Source organism: Phasianus colchicus, chromosome 1 (genome assembly GCF_987193195.1).
Source record: "Phasianus colchicus chromosome 1, bPhaCol1.hap1.1, whole genome shotgun sequence".
Classification (NCBI taxonomy): Eukaryota; Metazoa; Chordata; class Aves; order Galliformes; family Phasianidae; genus Phasianus; species Phasianus colchicus.
In genome coordinates this window covers 116,118,626-116,135,698 of record NC_143436.1, presented here as the reverse complement: position 1 = coordinate 116,135,698, position 17,073 = coordinate 116,118,626, and the positions used below count along the sequence as shown (strand labels likewise).

The 17,073-nt window shown below is 39.7% G+C and overlaps 1 protein-coding gene across 12 annotated transcripts in view; it reads right to left on the bottom strand.

The window, feature by feature from the left end:
- Nucleotides 1-17,073, bottom strand: part of DMD (dystrophin) — a 1,153,352-nt gene that overhangs the window by 972,879 nt on the left and 163,400 nt on the right. Inside the window, exon 1 of one of the 12 annotated variants that reach the window (XM_090124016.1) lies at nucleotides 10,367-10,706. The exons of the other annotated variants lie outside the window; for them this stretch is intronic. Coding sequence (XP_089980142.1) covers nucleotides 10,367-10,409 — 43 coding nt within the window. The 5' untranslated portion in view covers nucleotides 10,410-10,706. Of the gene's footprint in view, nucleotides 1-10,366; nucleotides 10,707-17,073 lie in introns of those variants that run through there. 12 annotated transcript variants of the gene reach the window in all.

The following is a 17,073-nucleotide window of genomic DNA, read 5'->3' as shown; positions in this document are numbered from 1 at the left end:
TGAAGGACTTTCCACAATACATGCATCTTTTCACTGAGAAAATGCTGTAATTATTAAAATATCTTCTTTCCATTTCCCTCCCTACCATGTTACCAAGAACCCAGTGATGCCCTTCAGAATAACTAGATCTTTTGACAACTGTGTTAACAGCTAGTAAGTGTGACCGCTGTCATACAGAACACTTGAAGCTTCATAAATTCATCTCTAGGACTCTCCTTCCAGAAATATCATTGATTGAACCCAGCTCTGAGTTCAGACCGAACCACAGCAATGGCAACTTCACTCTTCATTTAGGAAATATGTTTCTGCTGTCTTCTGCCAATATAACTTCAATATTCATCTACAGAAACACACTAAGTTTTGGCTATGATGATTACAAATTCAGAATCCCTTTCTGACCTCAGGATTTTGCACAGCATATAAGCAATTAATATTCAAGTAATGCTTATAGATACATTGACTACACACTACATATCTAAACTGTAAATAAAGCAAACTGTGACACATTCATTTTTATTTCAAACTGTATCCTCTAGATAGTATAAAATATGCAGTGCAATGGAAATTGTTAGCATATTCTGAAATCAGGTACAGCAACTCCCTGGTAATGCATTCTCCCCTCCCACTCCCGTCCTCCCCCCAGCTCATGCCCATCCCCTCCCTTCTTCCCCTCCCCCTTCCCCCCCCCCCCCCCAAAAAAAAAAAAAACAGGGATTTTTACCGTAGAAATACATCATTATAAGCAAACAAACATAAAATAATCTCTGGTGTTTGTTAGAAAAATGCCTCAGGCTGTTATCCCAGAATTTTGTGCTGTTTCTGCATGAGAAAGACATGCAGGATTTCTGAAAGCAATTTCTCATGAATGGCTGCAGCCATGAATATAGCTGTAGACCAAGAAATAGCCTCCAGAGGATGCAAATTAGAATACAAAGGATTACAATAAAATAGCATAAAATAAAAATAGAGATTAGGCAAATTCATTTGCTGTAAAATTGAAACAGAATATAACTTTGAATAAGGTAGAATCAACTTAAGGAATCCTGGAAGCAGTATGTTTCCTTTTTGGCTCAAAAATACCCCCTCTCTTATAAAAAGCTGCTGTATAGAAATAGATCTTACAATTTTCTGAGTAAAGACTGTTTAAGTTTTTTTATTGGTTCCCAAGTGGGAGGCATCCCACTAGAAGATTTCTGAATTTCTTGGTACATTTTTAGTTTCTTTTAACTTTAAAATAATCAGGAATAATCAGAGGTTAAGACTGTAACAGAAGATTATAACAAGATAACGAAACAAATGCAACAAACAATATATCTACATCTAAAGGTTTAATCTACAAAGTTAACCACAGTTCTTCTGTTAGAGAAACTGTGTTAGGTAAGTGCACTGGTTAAGTGCACATCTTTGGAAGGCAAGAAACATTTTAAGGGGCTTACTTTCATTTATTTTTTAATTTTATTATTATTATTTTTTTTTAATTCAAGATACAAGAACTAAAATCTCAGTATTTATACTTATTTAAACTAAAGGTGTGTCAGGCTTTGTAAGCATACTTGCACTCAAGGGTAAACTGCCAATAAGTCTTCAGAACAATAACCACATTTTTACAAAACATAGATTAGGCAAATAGCCAGCAAGGTGAACAGAAAAACTTTTTCAACCAACCAAGCTGGACGTAAGCCAGCTGTACCTTTGCAGCAAAGGCCAGCAGTACCCTGGGTTACATTAAAGACAGCATTACCAGCTGGAGGAAGTTGATCCTTCCCCTTTCGTCAGCTCTGGTGAGATGCTTCCAGTGCAGAGAAGAGTGGGGCTGACCAGTGCAAGAGAGATGTGGGCATTCTGGAAGGCATTGAGGGAAGGATCATTTTCAGCTGAAATGAAACAGGCTGAAGCATCTCTCCTACAAGGAGTGGCTGAGAGAGTTGAGACTGTTCAACCTGGAGAAGAGAAAGCTCAGGGGGATCTTAGCAGATTGGAAAGAGTGGAAAAGGCAGAGCCAAACTATTCTTCTTGGTGCCCACTGACAGTATGATAAATGGGCATAAATTGAAACACAGGACATTCTATTTAGACACAAAAAAAAAATACCAAAACATTGTGGTGAGTGTGATCATTCCCTAGAACAGGCTGCCAGAGAGATTGTGGAGTCTCCATCCTCAGAGATATTTAAAACCTGAGTTGACAGCCCTGAGCAACCTGCCCTCACTGACCCTACTCTGAGCAGGGAATTTGGACTAGATGATCTCCAGAGGGGCCTTCCAGTCTCAGCTGGGCTGTGACTCTGTGAAATTTCATCAGTTTATAGGCTGAGCAATGGTTTCTGGAGGCATTCCAAGACAGCTGTAACAACCCCTAGGAGCTTCTCATTGGTGAAAAAACCTCTAAAGACTGACTTATTGCACCAGGAGAAACTGAATCCCTTGGCTACTATTTATGGCCAGGACATTTTTCACTTTCTAGATGAGAATTTCCCAGGCAAGAGTCAAAAAACCTTTCTGCCTACAATAGGTAAATTTAGGGAAAAATATGTCAGACCGCATCATCCAAACTCTGTCCTTTCTTCAGTTAAAGAGAGGATTACTGGTCAAGCAAGCTCTTCTTCACATTTGTCTACAACATGTCATAAGAAAAAATGAATCAATTCAGCAGAAGCAGCATCTGGGAAGATTTGGCAAAATGACTGTTAAGTCAGCTTAAGATAATATGCAAAAACTAGGAAGTCGCCTTGGAGAAGGAAAACTATTTAAAGAAACAAAAGCAGTAAAGCAAAGGATATGCATAGCCCAGAGAAAAGGGAAAGTCTAAAGAAGAAATAATGAGAGCCAAAAACAGCATCAGTAGAAAGAGTTCATGATCCATGGTTCAGCAGCTCTTCCCTAAGAAGACCAGTTTATCTTTACAAGACAAAACGGTGAACATTCAGGTGGTTGCAAAGCATAACATATTTCCAGTTACAAATTTTAGCTCTAACAGTTGAAAAACCTTATTGTGGTAGTTATTGTGCTAAAACAGAAGGATTTTGGGATTGATTCTGAATATATTTATCTTCTTTCTGACAGGACATAAAGAGAGACTATGTAATCTCACTTATTTTCCCAAGGCAAAAATGTGGTCCAACTGACAGTCCCTAAAGTTTTCATCAATCAGGTAGGAAATGTCATTTCACTGGGGATATCTTTTACTCCAAATAGAGTAAGGTGATACGAAGTACAAAGTCAGTGCTCTACAGCAAGATGAGGGGACTGATGAAAACAACAATTTTTAAAAGCATATCAGTATCACATAGCCACCCTGAGTCATTCAGTTGTAAGGTTGCAGATATCACGAAATTTAAAATAATTTAAGAAAAATATTTAAAAATCAGATTCATGATTATTTCCTATCTTGATAAAACTTCTGTTCCCATTAAGTGTTCTACATTCTACATGAGACAACTGCTTGTGTAATTCACCACTTATTTCACAGTATTATGTTTCCGTCCTTACTCTGTTAGAGCTTTTTAATTATTAAGAAGAACAGAAAGGACAGAATCAACTCTGTAACACGCTTGTCCTTTACAGACTACTATAAAAGGAATTGTTCGCATGCTGGCGAGAAAACAAGAATCCCTTTTCATGAAAAGTAACTTGGCTTCACCTTTGGTTTCCACTCAACATCCAATGCAACTGAAGCTTTCTCTTCTGTAAACAGAGCATAAGCAGAGCAAACACTTTAATCTGGATCTTCTACATTTTTTGAGAGTGAGTAACCATCAGTCTACCAAGCATTTATAAATGGTGGCTTCAGAATTTGGTGTAAAAATATATCAATTTCTATTTTCAGCATAATTTGCAGGATTTTGAAGGGTGGGGCGGGGAATAAGCCTTAAACATGTACTAAATCACATGATGGGAAGTTGACAGCAAATCACATGAAATGAATAAAAAAATACTGTTTCCTTGAAGCATAGGGCAAAATATTAATTCCTCTTGGGCTGCTAACAGTCTTCACAACACAAAGTTTAAATTAGGTTCATTTAAATTTGTAAGGCTATCTACAAATTCATAATCAGTTCATAACAGGTTAGAATCTTCTGAAATTCTTCTTGTTTTTTTTTCAGTTGGGCAGATCCAAGGAGCTCCTTCCAAGCTGGACAGGATCACTGCCCCTGAGATCATCTCACTGTGGTCTCTGTAGCAGGAAGTGCTGCCTTCCTTCTCAATTCCCACCCTGAACAGACATCTTCATGTTTCCCTTGTGAACTAATCAGCTTTGGCTTAGGTAAAACAGCCTGGAAAAGCTGGGGAGCTGGCTCACTTTGTAAACCCAGGAATGCCACACACAGAACAGCTGTACATCTAGCAGTATTTTCTCCCATATTGAGGAGATGGGCATACTTTTCACTTATTCCTGACATCAGCATAACTCATTTATGACAGATTGTCTCCTGGATTCTACCAGATTATTTAGTGTCCTCTGTCCAGACACTTCAGAAGGTGTAGTCTAACACCTCAAAAGAGCCTGACTATATGATGTTACCAATCTTAAAAAAAAGAAATGGAATGGAATTAGAAAAAAATAATATTTTTTTCCAACAACTCAGCAAGAGCTGGGAAGCTGTGAGCTTTGTTCAGTGAGAAAATAATTCATGAACAGTCTTTTATAAGGAACATGCAAAATTTTTTTTTAAATGCAAGAAAAACATAAACTACTGAAATACATGTGCATTGCAAGGTGTGGAATAGGGTTGGAGGTAGAACAGATGGAAACTGGAGTTTTCCACAGGACTTTTGAAGCATATGCCATCAGCTACTAGGTCAACATAATCACAAGTCTTGCTGCTGTAGGACTGTTTATTAGAGAAATGTAAGAATCTTGTATCTGATTAAGTCCAGTAAGGAAATATTCCTTTTTTCCTCCCCTCTCCCTCCCCCCACCCCATTAGTTTTTCTCCTCATCTCCTGTGACTGCAACCCATGACCTTAACGAGAAAAGGCCTGCGCTTTGATAGCAGGCTGCAAGCCCCCAAGGACCAGCACAGTTTTCTGGGAAAAAAAACTGTTGCCTTGCTCAGAATCCAATCAAAACCTGAATGTGCCAAGGAAAAAAATAAACCAAGGACATCATTATTCCATCTCATTGTGATTTGGCTTGCCTTCAAATCACATACCCAGTATATCTGAAATAGCAGCAACGCCTCCATTAGTCGAGCCTTCCAGCACTTTAATCAAAGTATCTTTCAGAATAAAGAGGCAGAAATGTCAAATTCCAATCACCCTTTAAATTCCTCCAATTCCCTGCACTACACAAAATTAAAAGCCTTACGCGTGGCTAATTTCCCTTACAAGTGTGTGTGCACACAGGCACTCAGCCAGAGGTGGCGGGCGCCCATTTTAGATGCGGCAAGGCCCCAGGCGGGCACCATGGACCCACAGTCACATGCTGTCAACCCTGACATCTCACATGGGATGGCAGCCTCCACACTGTGCAGGAAACATGTATTTGGTGTCTTCCATCAGGACAGTGCCATATATCTCATCCAGTGTATGCTTCAAGGAAATACCAGCCTGCCTTCTTTTTAAGATTACTTTCTCAAGCCTTACCAACATCAAGAGAAATTATACGGTCAAAAGAAGCAGGCACAGAGGATTTGATGAGTCCAGCTGGAACTTTGACTCAGATGGCTCTTGTCCCATGGGTCCTTAGGGGTCTCCCAAAATTTTTTAGAAAAGGTAGGGTAAGAAAAATGGGTTCCTCATCGGAGTCTTCATTTAGGTCGTATCTCTACACACAGCAGAATTTCAAGCTACAAGCAGCATATATTAGTCTTTGTTTATTTTGTTTGTTTTTTAAAAGGAATCTCCAAGCCATTGGTATGTATCATAGAAAAATACTGCAGAAAACAAAACCACCCTAAGGACTAGAATATTTATGTAATTTTTTTCTATGAGGAAACTTTCACACCTATCATTTTTATGACTAGAATTATTCTAATTTATCTGTTAAGATAATCATCCTTTAAAAATATCTTTAAGAAATGTGCTATCTTAATTGCTGTCATGTAACATATATTGATGAAAGTATATATCCAAAATTATAAGGACATACCCTTTTGCATTAATCTGACTTTCTTCTACACATGCTTGCAACATTTGCAAACAACATTTTCCCTTTAGGAATGAAAGACTGCAAGCAAATGATAAAATATTAATCTTACAGATTTAGATTATTTACAAAACCAAGAAAGCAAGCACCAGGAAACCTCCTAGAAATAAGCTTCATGCTCTAAATAACGCCCATAGATTAAAACAGAACTTGCAATCAGAACAAAGGAAGAATATGACTTTCTTAAAATTCAGACTATCTATCCTTCAAAACACATCATTAAAATCTTTTCCAATCTGTTGCAAATGAGATATAGCAAGAAGCACAGAGTGCAAGGCTTTGTAGTATCTGCAATGAGTACCGCGAACCAAAACAAACATCTTATCTGCTCCACATGTTTTCCTGGGAAGATGAACAAGCACGTTCTCTGGTACAGCCCAGCTGGCAAGTCTCTCTGCAAAGCCACAGTCTGCTAACCATCATTTCTTCTCTCCACAAAGCTCAGGCTTTGATAAGGCAAAATTATTTAAAATTCCCCATACTGTTCTACCTCCCCTGCCAGTGATCCAGTATTATTGCAAGTGCGTTCTCCTCGACAGCACTGTGATGCTATGGAGTTCTGCTAAATTTATTGAGGAGTCCTTTCAGTGGTAAGCTATAATACAGTACAGTGGTTATCCTCCTAAATGATGATTTAGCTTTTGGGTAACATTTAATTGAAAATGTACTGTGAAAATCAACATCAGTCTTTTCAAATCAAGGCTGCTCGGTTCACAATCCAGTTGAATGTGATTTTGTCTATCAGTAATCCATGACGAAGATAGATGAGCTTAATCCTGTCCCTCAGGTGATCACGTAAAAAAGCTTATGCCTTTGGACAAATCTCAGGCTCAGATAATTTCACAGTATTATTTAAGGGTTAATGTGCTTTGTGTTTGTTTCTTTTCTCAAATATTTTACCTTTTCAGTTATAAATAACTTCATGTGATCAGCAACTATACAGTAAATTATATTCTACTAGCAACATAATTGAATCTTTTTCCGTTAAGAAAATAAAAATAAAAAATAGAAATAGCAAAAAGAAAAAAGATACATTTTCACAGGACTTTCAGCTTCACTTGCATCACACTGCCCTGGTGTGAGGTGGGGTCAGCAATGATGCTGGGGACCAGGGACAAGCAGATGACTTTAGGTCTGAGAAGCCAGGACAGCATAGGCTGGGAAGAGGCTTCACCAGCAGTACTTTCCTCAATACATTATCTGAGGAGATTTGCAGCCATCCTCTTCCCATCTCACTGAGTCATCTCCAGCCCTGGAACATTGCATGGCCCAACAGAAAGGGTCTCGGCAGGATGAAGCAACTGGTGCTGACAACCTAGCACTAACCTGGGGCGTAGTGCCTCGCAACATCATTCTGAATTTGGTGTCCATTGGCTGAGCTCTCAGAGAGCATCTTCTATTTTGGTTTCCTCCCAAAGAGATGCTGCCTGTGCGCTCTGGGACAGCTACCAGCACACAGTGGTAAGCAGAGACATTGGATAATTTACTTCAGAAGCACACTGCTGACCTGAGCTAAAACCCAAATCTAGATGGACCCTTGCTATATTAACACCATAACTGGCAAGAGCCCTTCTAGTCACCACATTTCAGGCAGGTTTCATTTCTTTTCTGTACTGGCCCTGGTTTGATTATTAATTCTATTTTTAGTCACCACTTTGTGCAAATCCATGCAGAAAAAGAGGATGCCTGTGTGAAGAGTTTGGTTCCATTTCAGATTAAGGACACAAAGAGGCTTGTATCTGCCAGAGAAAGAAATATCACATACAATACTGAATACCCCAGGGAGGGTGGCTTCTGAGATAAAGTTTACAGTAATCTCATCTTAATTAAAACCAAGTGAAATTGACAGTATCTCATTTCTCTGTTGCTTTATTCTTTGGGGGTCATTGTCAATGAATCTGTAGAAAAGATGGCACAAAGCATTCTCCACTCTAACTCAGGCTGCACTGTTCAGTTCATGGAAGGGCTCAAGAAAGAAACGAAGCTCAAGGTGGTGAATGTTTGTGAAAGGTCATTCTTATCAGAAGTAAGAGCAAACAGGAGACAGAGAACCTGCCTTTACTGCTACAGCGTGGGCAGAGAGACGAGAAAAGGGCAGAGGCAGAGGCAGACAGGGTTTGAGAGAAGACTTTAAAATAAGAAAAAGGATGGATTTAAAAAAGCAAAGCTGAGATATAAGTGACCACTCTCATCTCTAAAAGCAACAAGTTTTTGTCCCAGTACCAAGAAAGAAGCAAATCAAGCACGGGGAACAGGTGGGAGAAGTGGCCTATCCTGAGTTGAAGGCTGTGGGAAAATTTGAGAGGATTATTTTGGACACATTTGTAACACAGTGCAGATAAGGGCTTTCTTTTCTTAATTGAAAAGCAACTATAAAAAACCTTCACAACATGATACCAAATTTTATTGAGAAAAATGTCTTGCCCTTTAAAAGAGTCAGGATACAGGTGAGGAAATCTTTTCAGCTAAATAATTCCCAAGAAGCGCTAGGACAGCTCCCTTTCATTTAAGATACAAACGTAGTTATGTGACACGATTTAGCAAGTGATTTAATGGCTCTTGTCATGAATGCTATTCATCTGCTAGATGCAAATCTGGTTTGCTATTCATATTTTTCAAAAGCTCTAACGCAGCTATTTTTTTTCTGTCTTTCACCTACTACATCTTTAGAGTGCAATTTTAACTTCTGTGCAAAGCAGCAAAGATCTTTCTGCCTTACTTAGTGAGCACCCACCTAGTTCCCTTGCTGCTCCCTCTCCTCCTGGAGGCTGAGCAGTTGGACTGATGTTTTGACTGTCCTGAAGAGACAGTTGACGGAAAAAGGAAGGTAACAAATTTTCCTCATTCCTCTCAAAAGATGGCAGGTGAAAAGGCTAGGCACCATGTAGCTGGTTCTAGAGTGTGCTCTGTTGCCCAAAAGGAGTAAAATTCCTTAAGGAATTCCCATAACACCTCTTACTCTCAAGTCCAACTTGGGAGTACAGGGTATTTTCAGAATAATGAGAAGCCTCATTATTTAATAGATGGCGATGCTGAATTCTAGAATTCAGAATTCTATCCCTTCTTGAACTGTCAGACTGCGTCCAACAAGAAAAGAGTGCAACCACTGCTGAGCCTCTGCACAAGGCTGACTTAAGACTTATTTACAGTAATTCTCACCAAGAAAATGCAATTTGATTTCATCTTGAAAAAGAGAACATAAACTATGGTATAAGATCATACTTGCACATTGGCATTTTCTGTTTTTAGCTTCAAAGGCACAAAATCTACTCCTATTTTCAAGAAGCACCATCAGAAGGGAGGGGGATACAGCTCATCATATGCTATGGGGGAAAATGACAGCGTGTACATATTCCTTGGCCTCAGAAAAATAAAAGAGAAGCAGGAATTCTGTTGCTACTCTAAAAGTGGAAGAGCGAAAATAGACTATAAAGCAGAGGGTGGAGACTGCAGATTAAGTCTGGACAATATTGACAGTTTGGATTTTTTTCAGCACAATCTGTTTTGGGAAGCCTGGACTGGGGAGGGAGAAGAAAGATAGTCTGGGCATGTGGTAGATGGATTTTAAAATGCTCTCTCATTCTTTTCCTCTAGGCTCCCTTCATTCTCTTTACTCTCGGCATCCTCAATTTTTCTCCTGATGCACATAAAGGACAGCTTTAAACTAAGAAACAAGCACACGTCTGGAAAACACGCCTGCTCTTTTCTGGGAAGTGTATGGGAGAGCTCAGCTGCCACCCCCTCGCTCGGCTGCCACCAGACAGCTTGGTGACAAGAGAGATCCCTTACAGCCTAAGTTAGCATGAGGCAGGGAAATGGCGTATGACATTAAAGTTCAAAGCAGCTGATTACACCTTTGATGTGTTGCCAAACTGTTAGTCCAATGACACTTTTTTTTCAGCTATATTGATCTGTTTTCTAAATAGGTTTTCTTAACCCCACTCTTCAACAAGTGGAAAACCTCAGGAAGAAATGTATTATTTGTATTCTGAGGAGAATTGAGTACTATTTTTGGAAGACTTCTTTTATATACAGTGAACAGGATTTATCCCCCTAACAGAGACCAAAAAATTCTCTTTATTTCCCCCCCTCCCGGTGCTCTCCTTCAGGCTCTGAAAGTAAACATTTAAAAATGCATGCAGTTAGTGGGTTGCGTAGGACTACTCCGCTCTGTCAGAGCGAACGTTGTGATCAATCACATCAGGCTGTTGGTACTTACAATCATCTTCCACTTCCTCATACCAAAGCACGTGAGCAGACATGAAATCTCTCCACAAAACAGAGGAAAAGAAAACAACAGTAAAACGCTTCTTGGCAAAGTATATTCCCACTTTGCTGCTTCAGTCGCTTTCGAATGAGGCTCGTCCCTGCAGATTGACAGCCGTGTGTGTTCCCACCTAAACCCCGGCAAGTTCGCAGGGCAGCACGCAGCGGGAGCCTCGGTGGGATGCAGCCAGCAGGGTCCGTGCTGGGCAGGGAGAGCCGGGGATCCTCGCTGCCACCCAGCCGGCACCGTAACTCGTGCCCTGCTCTTTGGAGGCCCCTACATGTTTCAAATTCCAGGACTTGCGCAGAAGCAATGCTCCGTGCTTCCCTCAAAACGAAGTTGATTTCCCATAATAGGACAGCCCATGCACTCTACATATAAGGCTCTGCTTCTAGGGTGGCATGTGTAATGGATTTAAATTAAACGTTGCGGGTTTCTGAAGAGTGTGTAATGCAACAGAGTGGAGTGAAGATATTTACTGATCCCTTTGCCCAGCTGCCTTGAGTCTCCAGTGTAGGAGATTTCCCCCTCCACTGCCACTGACCCACTGTCCATCCCCAGACTGACGGCTCCCTGTTTAGGAGAGGGGTGGCAGCTCTCTGGCGTTCAGCCACTCTGTCCCAGCCCAGACTTCTGGGATTCCAAGCACTCTGCTGAGCAGAGGGAGAAAGGAAAAAAAAAAAAAGAAAAAAAAGAAAAAAAAAGAAAACAGTTTTGTTCCCAAACTGTGTAAATACAAACACAGGTTGTGATAAGCCTGTACCAGCTTGGAGAAAAAAAATACTACTGACTTACATTTGACCTTTCCACTCCCAACAAAACCACGCAGTACTGCTGCTAGACACAGCCCAGGAATAAGTAGCAGAAGAAAGAGGGGAGTGCACGGAAATATTCTTTAATTTCCAAATCCCAAAAGCTGCATATCCCAAAAAGGTGGGACCGTGGCTTGCCCCTTCCCCTGCATCAGCCCAAGGCCTCCTTAGTTTTTATGGAAAAGGAAAAGCAGGCATCCACTTTAGAATGGGACTGCAGCTCTAGACTCAAGCCCAGACTTTTATATGGCTACTTTCTAGTGTATATATATATATATACACTTTATACAGTATATATAGCCATAAGGAATCATTATTAATTCAGAGCTTCATTTGAAAGAACATACTTTATTTTCTCTCTTTTTTTTTTTTATATTATTTAAAAAATCATCCTTAAAAATATATTGCCAATACATTACTCTGCTTTCAAGCCTAAAGTGTCCTAACGGTGATTACACATTTAAATAAGTAAAATCCTGGATTATACATAAAAATAAACACAAAAATGAACTGCATAATATACCTTTACGGCCACTGGTATTTTCTACATCAGTAGTCAAATTAATATGCTGGAGAACCTGGATGTACAGTACATGTCAACAGACTCCTAAGGATTAATTTGTAGTCCACAGGAACTGCAAGTCATGAACTGATGTAGAAAATAATCTGGAGCGAAGCAGAGCACTCTGTGACAGCAGCAGCATTTTGATTATTTCAGGGAGAAGTGAACCAAGCAAACTCAGGAAAGGAACTGCTTATTGTGCAAAAGTTCTTCTAAAATATTCACAGTCACCCTTGATAACACATACTGATAATAACTGAGGCCCAGGAACGTATGCACTTCATGACCAAAAGTGAAAGCCATCTCGAGAGTAGATCCCTAGTGCTGGAACTGTGATCCTCCTGACTCCTATCCAATTCAATCTTCCAAGGTGACAGACTTTCTATTCAAAACTTTCCAGGTAGCTAACGCTCTGTTTCTGAATATGACTAGAGGGCCCTATTCTTGACAGAGCTCTGCAGTCTGCCTCATACTTAATTCCAGTTGTGGCCCACTGAATTCACACAGAATATTCATCTTCTCTGATGCTGTATTTGAGACCACCAGAGAACATCAGACCAGGCTTTGCAGGAAACATTACTTCATACTTTCTTCTAAAACACGGCTCAAAGAAGTGGCTGGTGACAATACTTAAAATAGCTGACATGCCAAACAATCCCTCATATGCAGGAAACCCAGTTTTGCTTCCTTTTTGCTGGGAGCATACAGCAGCTCAAGAGAGCCCCAGCTGACCACGGAGGTGTATTTTCAGCCCAGAAATATTCCCCTCCTGCTACTGAAACTTCATCACTCAAGTGATGAAAAAAGTCAATATTTGTTGGGCCACAGATTTGTTTGGGGATAGCAAAAGTCAGTATTCAAACCTTCTGTTTTTTTCAGTTGTGATTTTTGTTTTGTTTTGTGGTGGGTGTTTTTTTGTTTTGTTTTGTCTTGTTTTGTTTTTGAGGAGAGGGCTGTTACACAAAATTGAGAAGCTCTTAAAAATTAAAGATTACTTTCAGCACTGGTTTATACACAGAAACTTCAACTCTACTGAACAGATGTTTGATACTGCATCTGCCAGTCCCCGCTGGCGAACACGGCATACACTTATAATGTAACCTGGAACTGAGTTTACGATTTTGACACACCAACTTTCCTTGTAAACAGTTGTAGCTGTTGGTTTTTTGCCTGAACTGGTATTAAAAGCTCGATCCGTCTTCAAAAACAGAAAGCAAGCCACAGCCTTGCTGTAGATCTCTGTCAGATAATTTCTGTATGCCCAATCAATGCCGGGATCAGAGGCTGCCTGTCGTGCCATTCCTTCTAGTATGGTGCTGTCAGGAGCAGGTTCTGACCAGCAGCACTACTGCTGAGTGCTCCGAGATTGCAATGCCTGGGCTACAGCTGTGGAAAGGAGCAAGTCTCAAACCCACAGAGAGGGTAGGCAATCTAGAAAATCTGGAACGATAAAGAGTCATACTTAAAAAAAAAAAAAAAAAAAAAAAAAGAAGAAAAAAAAAAAGACAGCTGCAGCTCTATTTTAATGCTGTCTTCTTCTTTCACAACCAGTTATGGGTTAAACGAAAGAAAATCATCTGCTCTGCAATAATGATTAGGGTGATTTTCTGCTGTCCATTAACACTTAAGAGAGGCTGTTTATTTTGCTGCTTGAGAAGTCCTTTCAAAACCCATGTGTTGATAAAGTCGAAAATAATTCCTTTCTAATAGCAAGAGCATGACAGGAATGCAAAACTGGAGACAATTCAGAAGAACCCAGTAACAATTTGAAAACAAAGCCTAACAATAAACTGGCTGACCAGGGATTATTTAGGAGGATGGATTTAGTAGACATTGGATAGAAATGGGAAATTTGGGGTCTGATTCAAGAAATATTAAGATATTACAGTTGTCGGAATAACTTACATAGGAGGACAGGTCCCCAGTTAAACATAAATAAATCAAATAAGAACTTCATGATAACAGCCTCCACAGATTAACTCATCTTCCATCTCAGTGCAATATAAATGCAAAAAACAAGAACAAAAACAACAACAACAAAAACACACCAAAAACACCCAACACATTATACTGCCATTTATATCATCTAACTACATATCCTTTCCTGTTAAGAGATAAAAGAAGAAAATAACAAATAGGTAGCATGCCACATGGAACTGATTTACAAATCTCTCATGACTTTTCAGACATCCCACCAGCGAATGTTCTTTGCCAATTCAACATCAGGCACAGTGCTTACAGCATAAATCTAAGGCATGATATTTTGATTATAATTTCAGAAAACATTTCAACCTTTATTCTATCATGTTTTCAAATCCTTGCCAAAACTGACCTAAAAAAAATAAAGTAATACAAGCCTGTCAGTCAATTCAACCATTAAGCTCACAACACAGTCTCTTCTGTGCTCTTGCCAGTATTTGCAAATCTATCACATCAATCTGTGTGGGAAGTGCTTAGCTCTAGGGACTATGGGACTGATGCAAAGAGAGAAGTGGGATGGGAATCTTTTAAGCGCTAATGCACAGCGTGTGGTTTTGCCCTGGTGGTATATTGGCTCTGAGTCTTTTTATTATTCACTTCCTGTGAAAAAATACTACTTGCATGTCAACAACAGAGAGAAAAAAAATCAACAGCTTTATCACAACAGAAGTAAACATGGGACTTCTGATTTTCCCATGAAAACAGCAAGAAAAAAAGAAAAAAGAAAATCTTCCTAACATGAGTAACCAAAGCAGAATTTCTTACTTTCATTTCTCAATCTATTTTTACTTCAAAAAGAAATATACTGTTGAGATTGTTAGTACAGGTTGCAATGTTTTTCTTTTCTCCATATGCTTATTTGATCTGTAGACCAGAAAGTAAAAGACAAAAAATTAAAAAATCCTTTGCTCTAAATTCTGAAGGAAGCAGTAGGTTTTGTTTTTTAGATTAGCAGACATTAACCGATGTATAACTTGAAATTTAGTAGTAACATAACAAGGAAGGCAAAGGCCTCTCATATGCAAATAGCTGTTAAAAAACACCCACTTTTTAAGTCAATATATTTCTATTTCATGCAACACTTCTGTTTGAGGCGATACTTTAATATATGGACCAGCATACTAATTCATTACTGTTTTTGTGCTCTTTCCAATCCATCTCCTTCATTCTGTATCACTGTGGAATATAGTTTATCCCCTTTTTGGAGACCGTCTAGAACAAAAAAGGGCTGGGCACATTTCTTACTAGCTTAACAAAAGTAGCATTCAGAAAAACAGTAGAAATCATTCTCTTTTACAAATCTTCAATTAAACTTGAGTTATTCTATGACTAAATACTAGTCATAGACCAAACAGCACTTTGCATTTATGGGAACTCTCTTCAGGGCCAGGTCCCATTAGCCGCTGGATTTGCTGCCTCCACTTTCCCCATACAGAATGCTTTTGCTCTGTAGATCTTTATTCTCAAACCCTGTGAACTCTCTGACATTCAGAAACTTCTACCACAGCAGAAGTGAAATCAGTCTAAACAGAAGCCAGTTGAATCAGAGTACTCGTGAGATGCACTCAATCCTCAAAAGGAAAATGTAAGAAAGGACAGTGAATTATATAAAAACTAATATTAAGAGTACAAAGAAGAGAAGAAAGGGATTTGAATTACTAATATATACATGGCAGGAGTTGAAGTAATGAAGAAATAGAATTACTCAGTTATGCTACAAAAAAATTCAGTGTTTATCCCTCCAGAGAGGTTCAAATGACCAGAAAGGAGAACAACTTATAACTATTATCCCTTTTTCTAGATGTGTTAAGTGTACCCAAACACTATAAGCATCACACATAATCTACAGATAGGATCTTCCTTCAGAGTGTTTGAGGATCTAATTATTTACAGAGAAAGTGGTGACGTACTGGAATAGGCTGCCTAGAGAGGTTGTGGATGCCCCGTCCCCAGAGGTGTTCAAGGGCAGGTTGGATGGGGCCCTGGGCAGCCTCATCTGGTATTAAATGTGGAGGATGGTGAACCTGCATGTGGCAGGGGGGTTGGAGATTCATGATCCTTGAGGTCCCTTCCACCCTGGCCATTCTGTGATTCTGTAAATCGGGCCACTGCCTCAGACCGTTCTCTGGGGGAGTGAGCCTGGCTATGGCTTTCCATGAGCTTTTTTGGCCCATCTAAGGTTATCTGTCCAAACCATGCAAGGACAAGGTAAGACTGCCCCTGTTCAGCCTATTCTCTCGAAATCCAAAGAAACTCCAAGCAAAGGGACTAAAGTTGAGACAGCAAATCACACCATGTACTCTAACTTAGCAATAAACTTTTCAGTACAGTTATGTTTGCAAAGTAGCTCCGAACCACAGAATACTGCATGTTGGAAGAGACCAAACTTGATGAAATGACCATCGAGTCCAAGTCCTGGCTCCATACAGGACCATCCAAAATCTGAAAGCATCCTTTATCTGAAAGCATCATTCAAATGCTTCTTGAACTCTTGGGGCCATGCAGCTTAGGGCCATGCCCACAGCCCTGTGCAACCCGTTCCATGCCCACCACCCTCTGGTGCAGACCCTTTCCCTGACCACCAGCTGCCCCTCCCCTGACACAGCTCCATGCCGTTTCCTTGGGCCCTGTCACTGTCACCAGAGAATTCACCCAATTCTGAAAGTGTTGCATTGCCCGCACAGAAAGTCTGTATTCAATGTCCTCATCTACACTGCAGAGAAACTGATGCCCAGAGTCTACAAGGAACAGTTGTTTAAATAAAAGTAATAATGAGTTTATTACTTTCATCACATGTAAATAAGCGAAACACTAATTCCTGGGCAAGCACTTGCATGGATGATATTACTGAAAGAGCGAGTGCACATGCACAAACAAGTGCTGGTGATGGTAAAATACATATGTGCATATCAATTTATTTGTTATGAGAAGTCAATTCAACAAAGTTGAAAACAATTACAAACCCTAATCAGTTAGAAGAAAGAACTGAAGCAGAAAAACAGGAACGATGATTGGAAGATGTTTGAAAACATGGTCTAGGTGCCTATCTGCCATTATTAAACAAGAAATTCCTCTAGTTAAAAACAAACTGCAAACAAAACCAAATTTAGTTCAGAAGGGAAGCAGGTACTTAAAAAAAAAAAAAAAACAATATGTAAGGAACAGAGTGTAAAATTCCAAGCTGATTGCAAAGCATATCAATAAGGAATCGAGAGTTAACTGTGAACCAGAGTCAGCAATCCATACAAAGGAGACAGAGAATTCACCTAGGTCTGCAGGCAAGCTGCATCAGCTCTGCTAAAAAC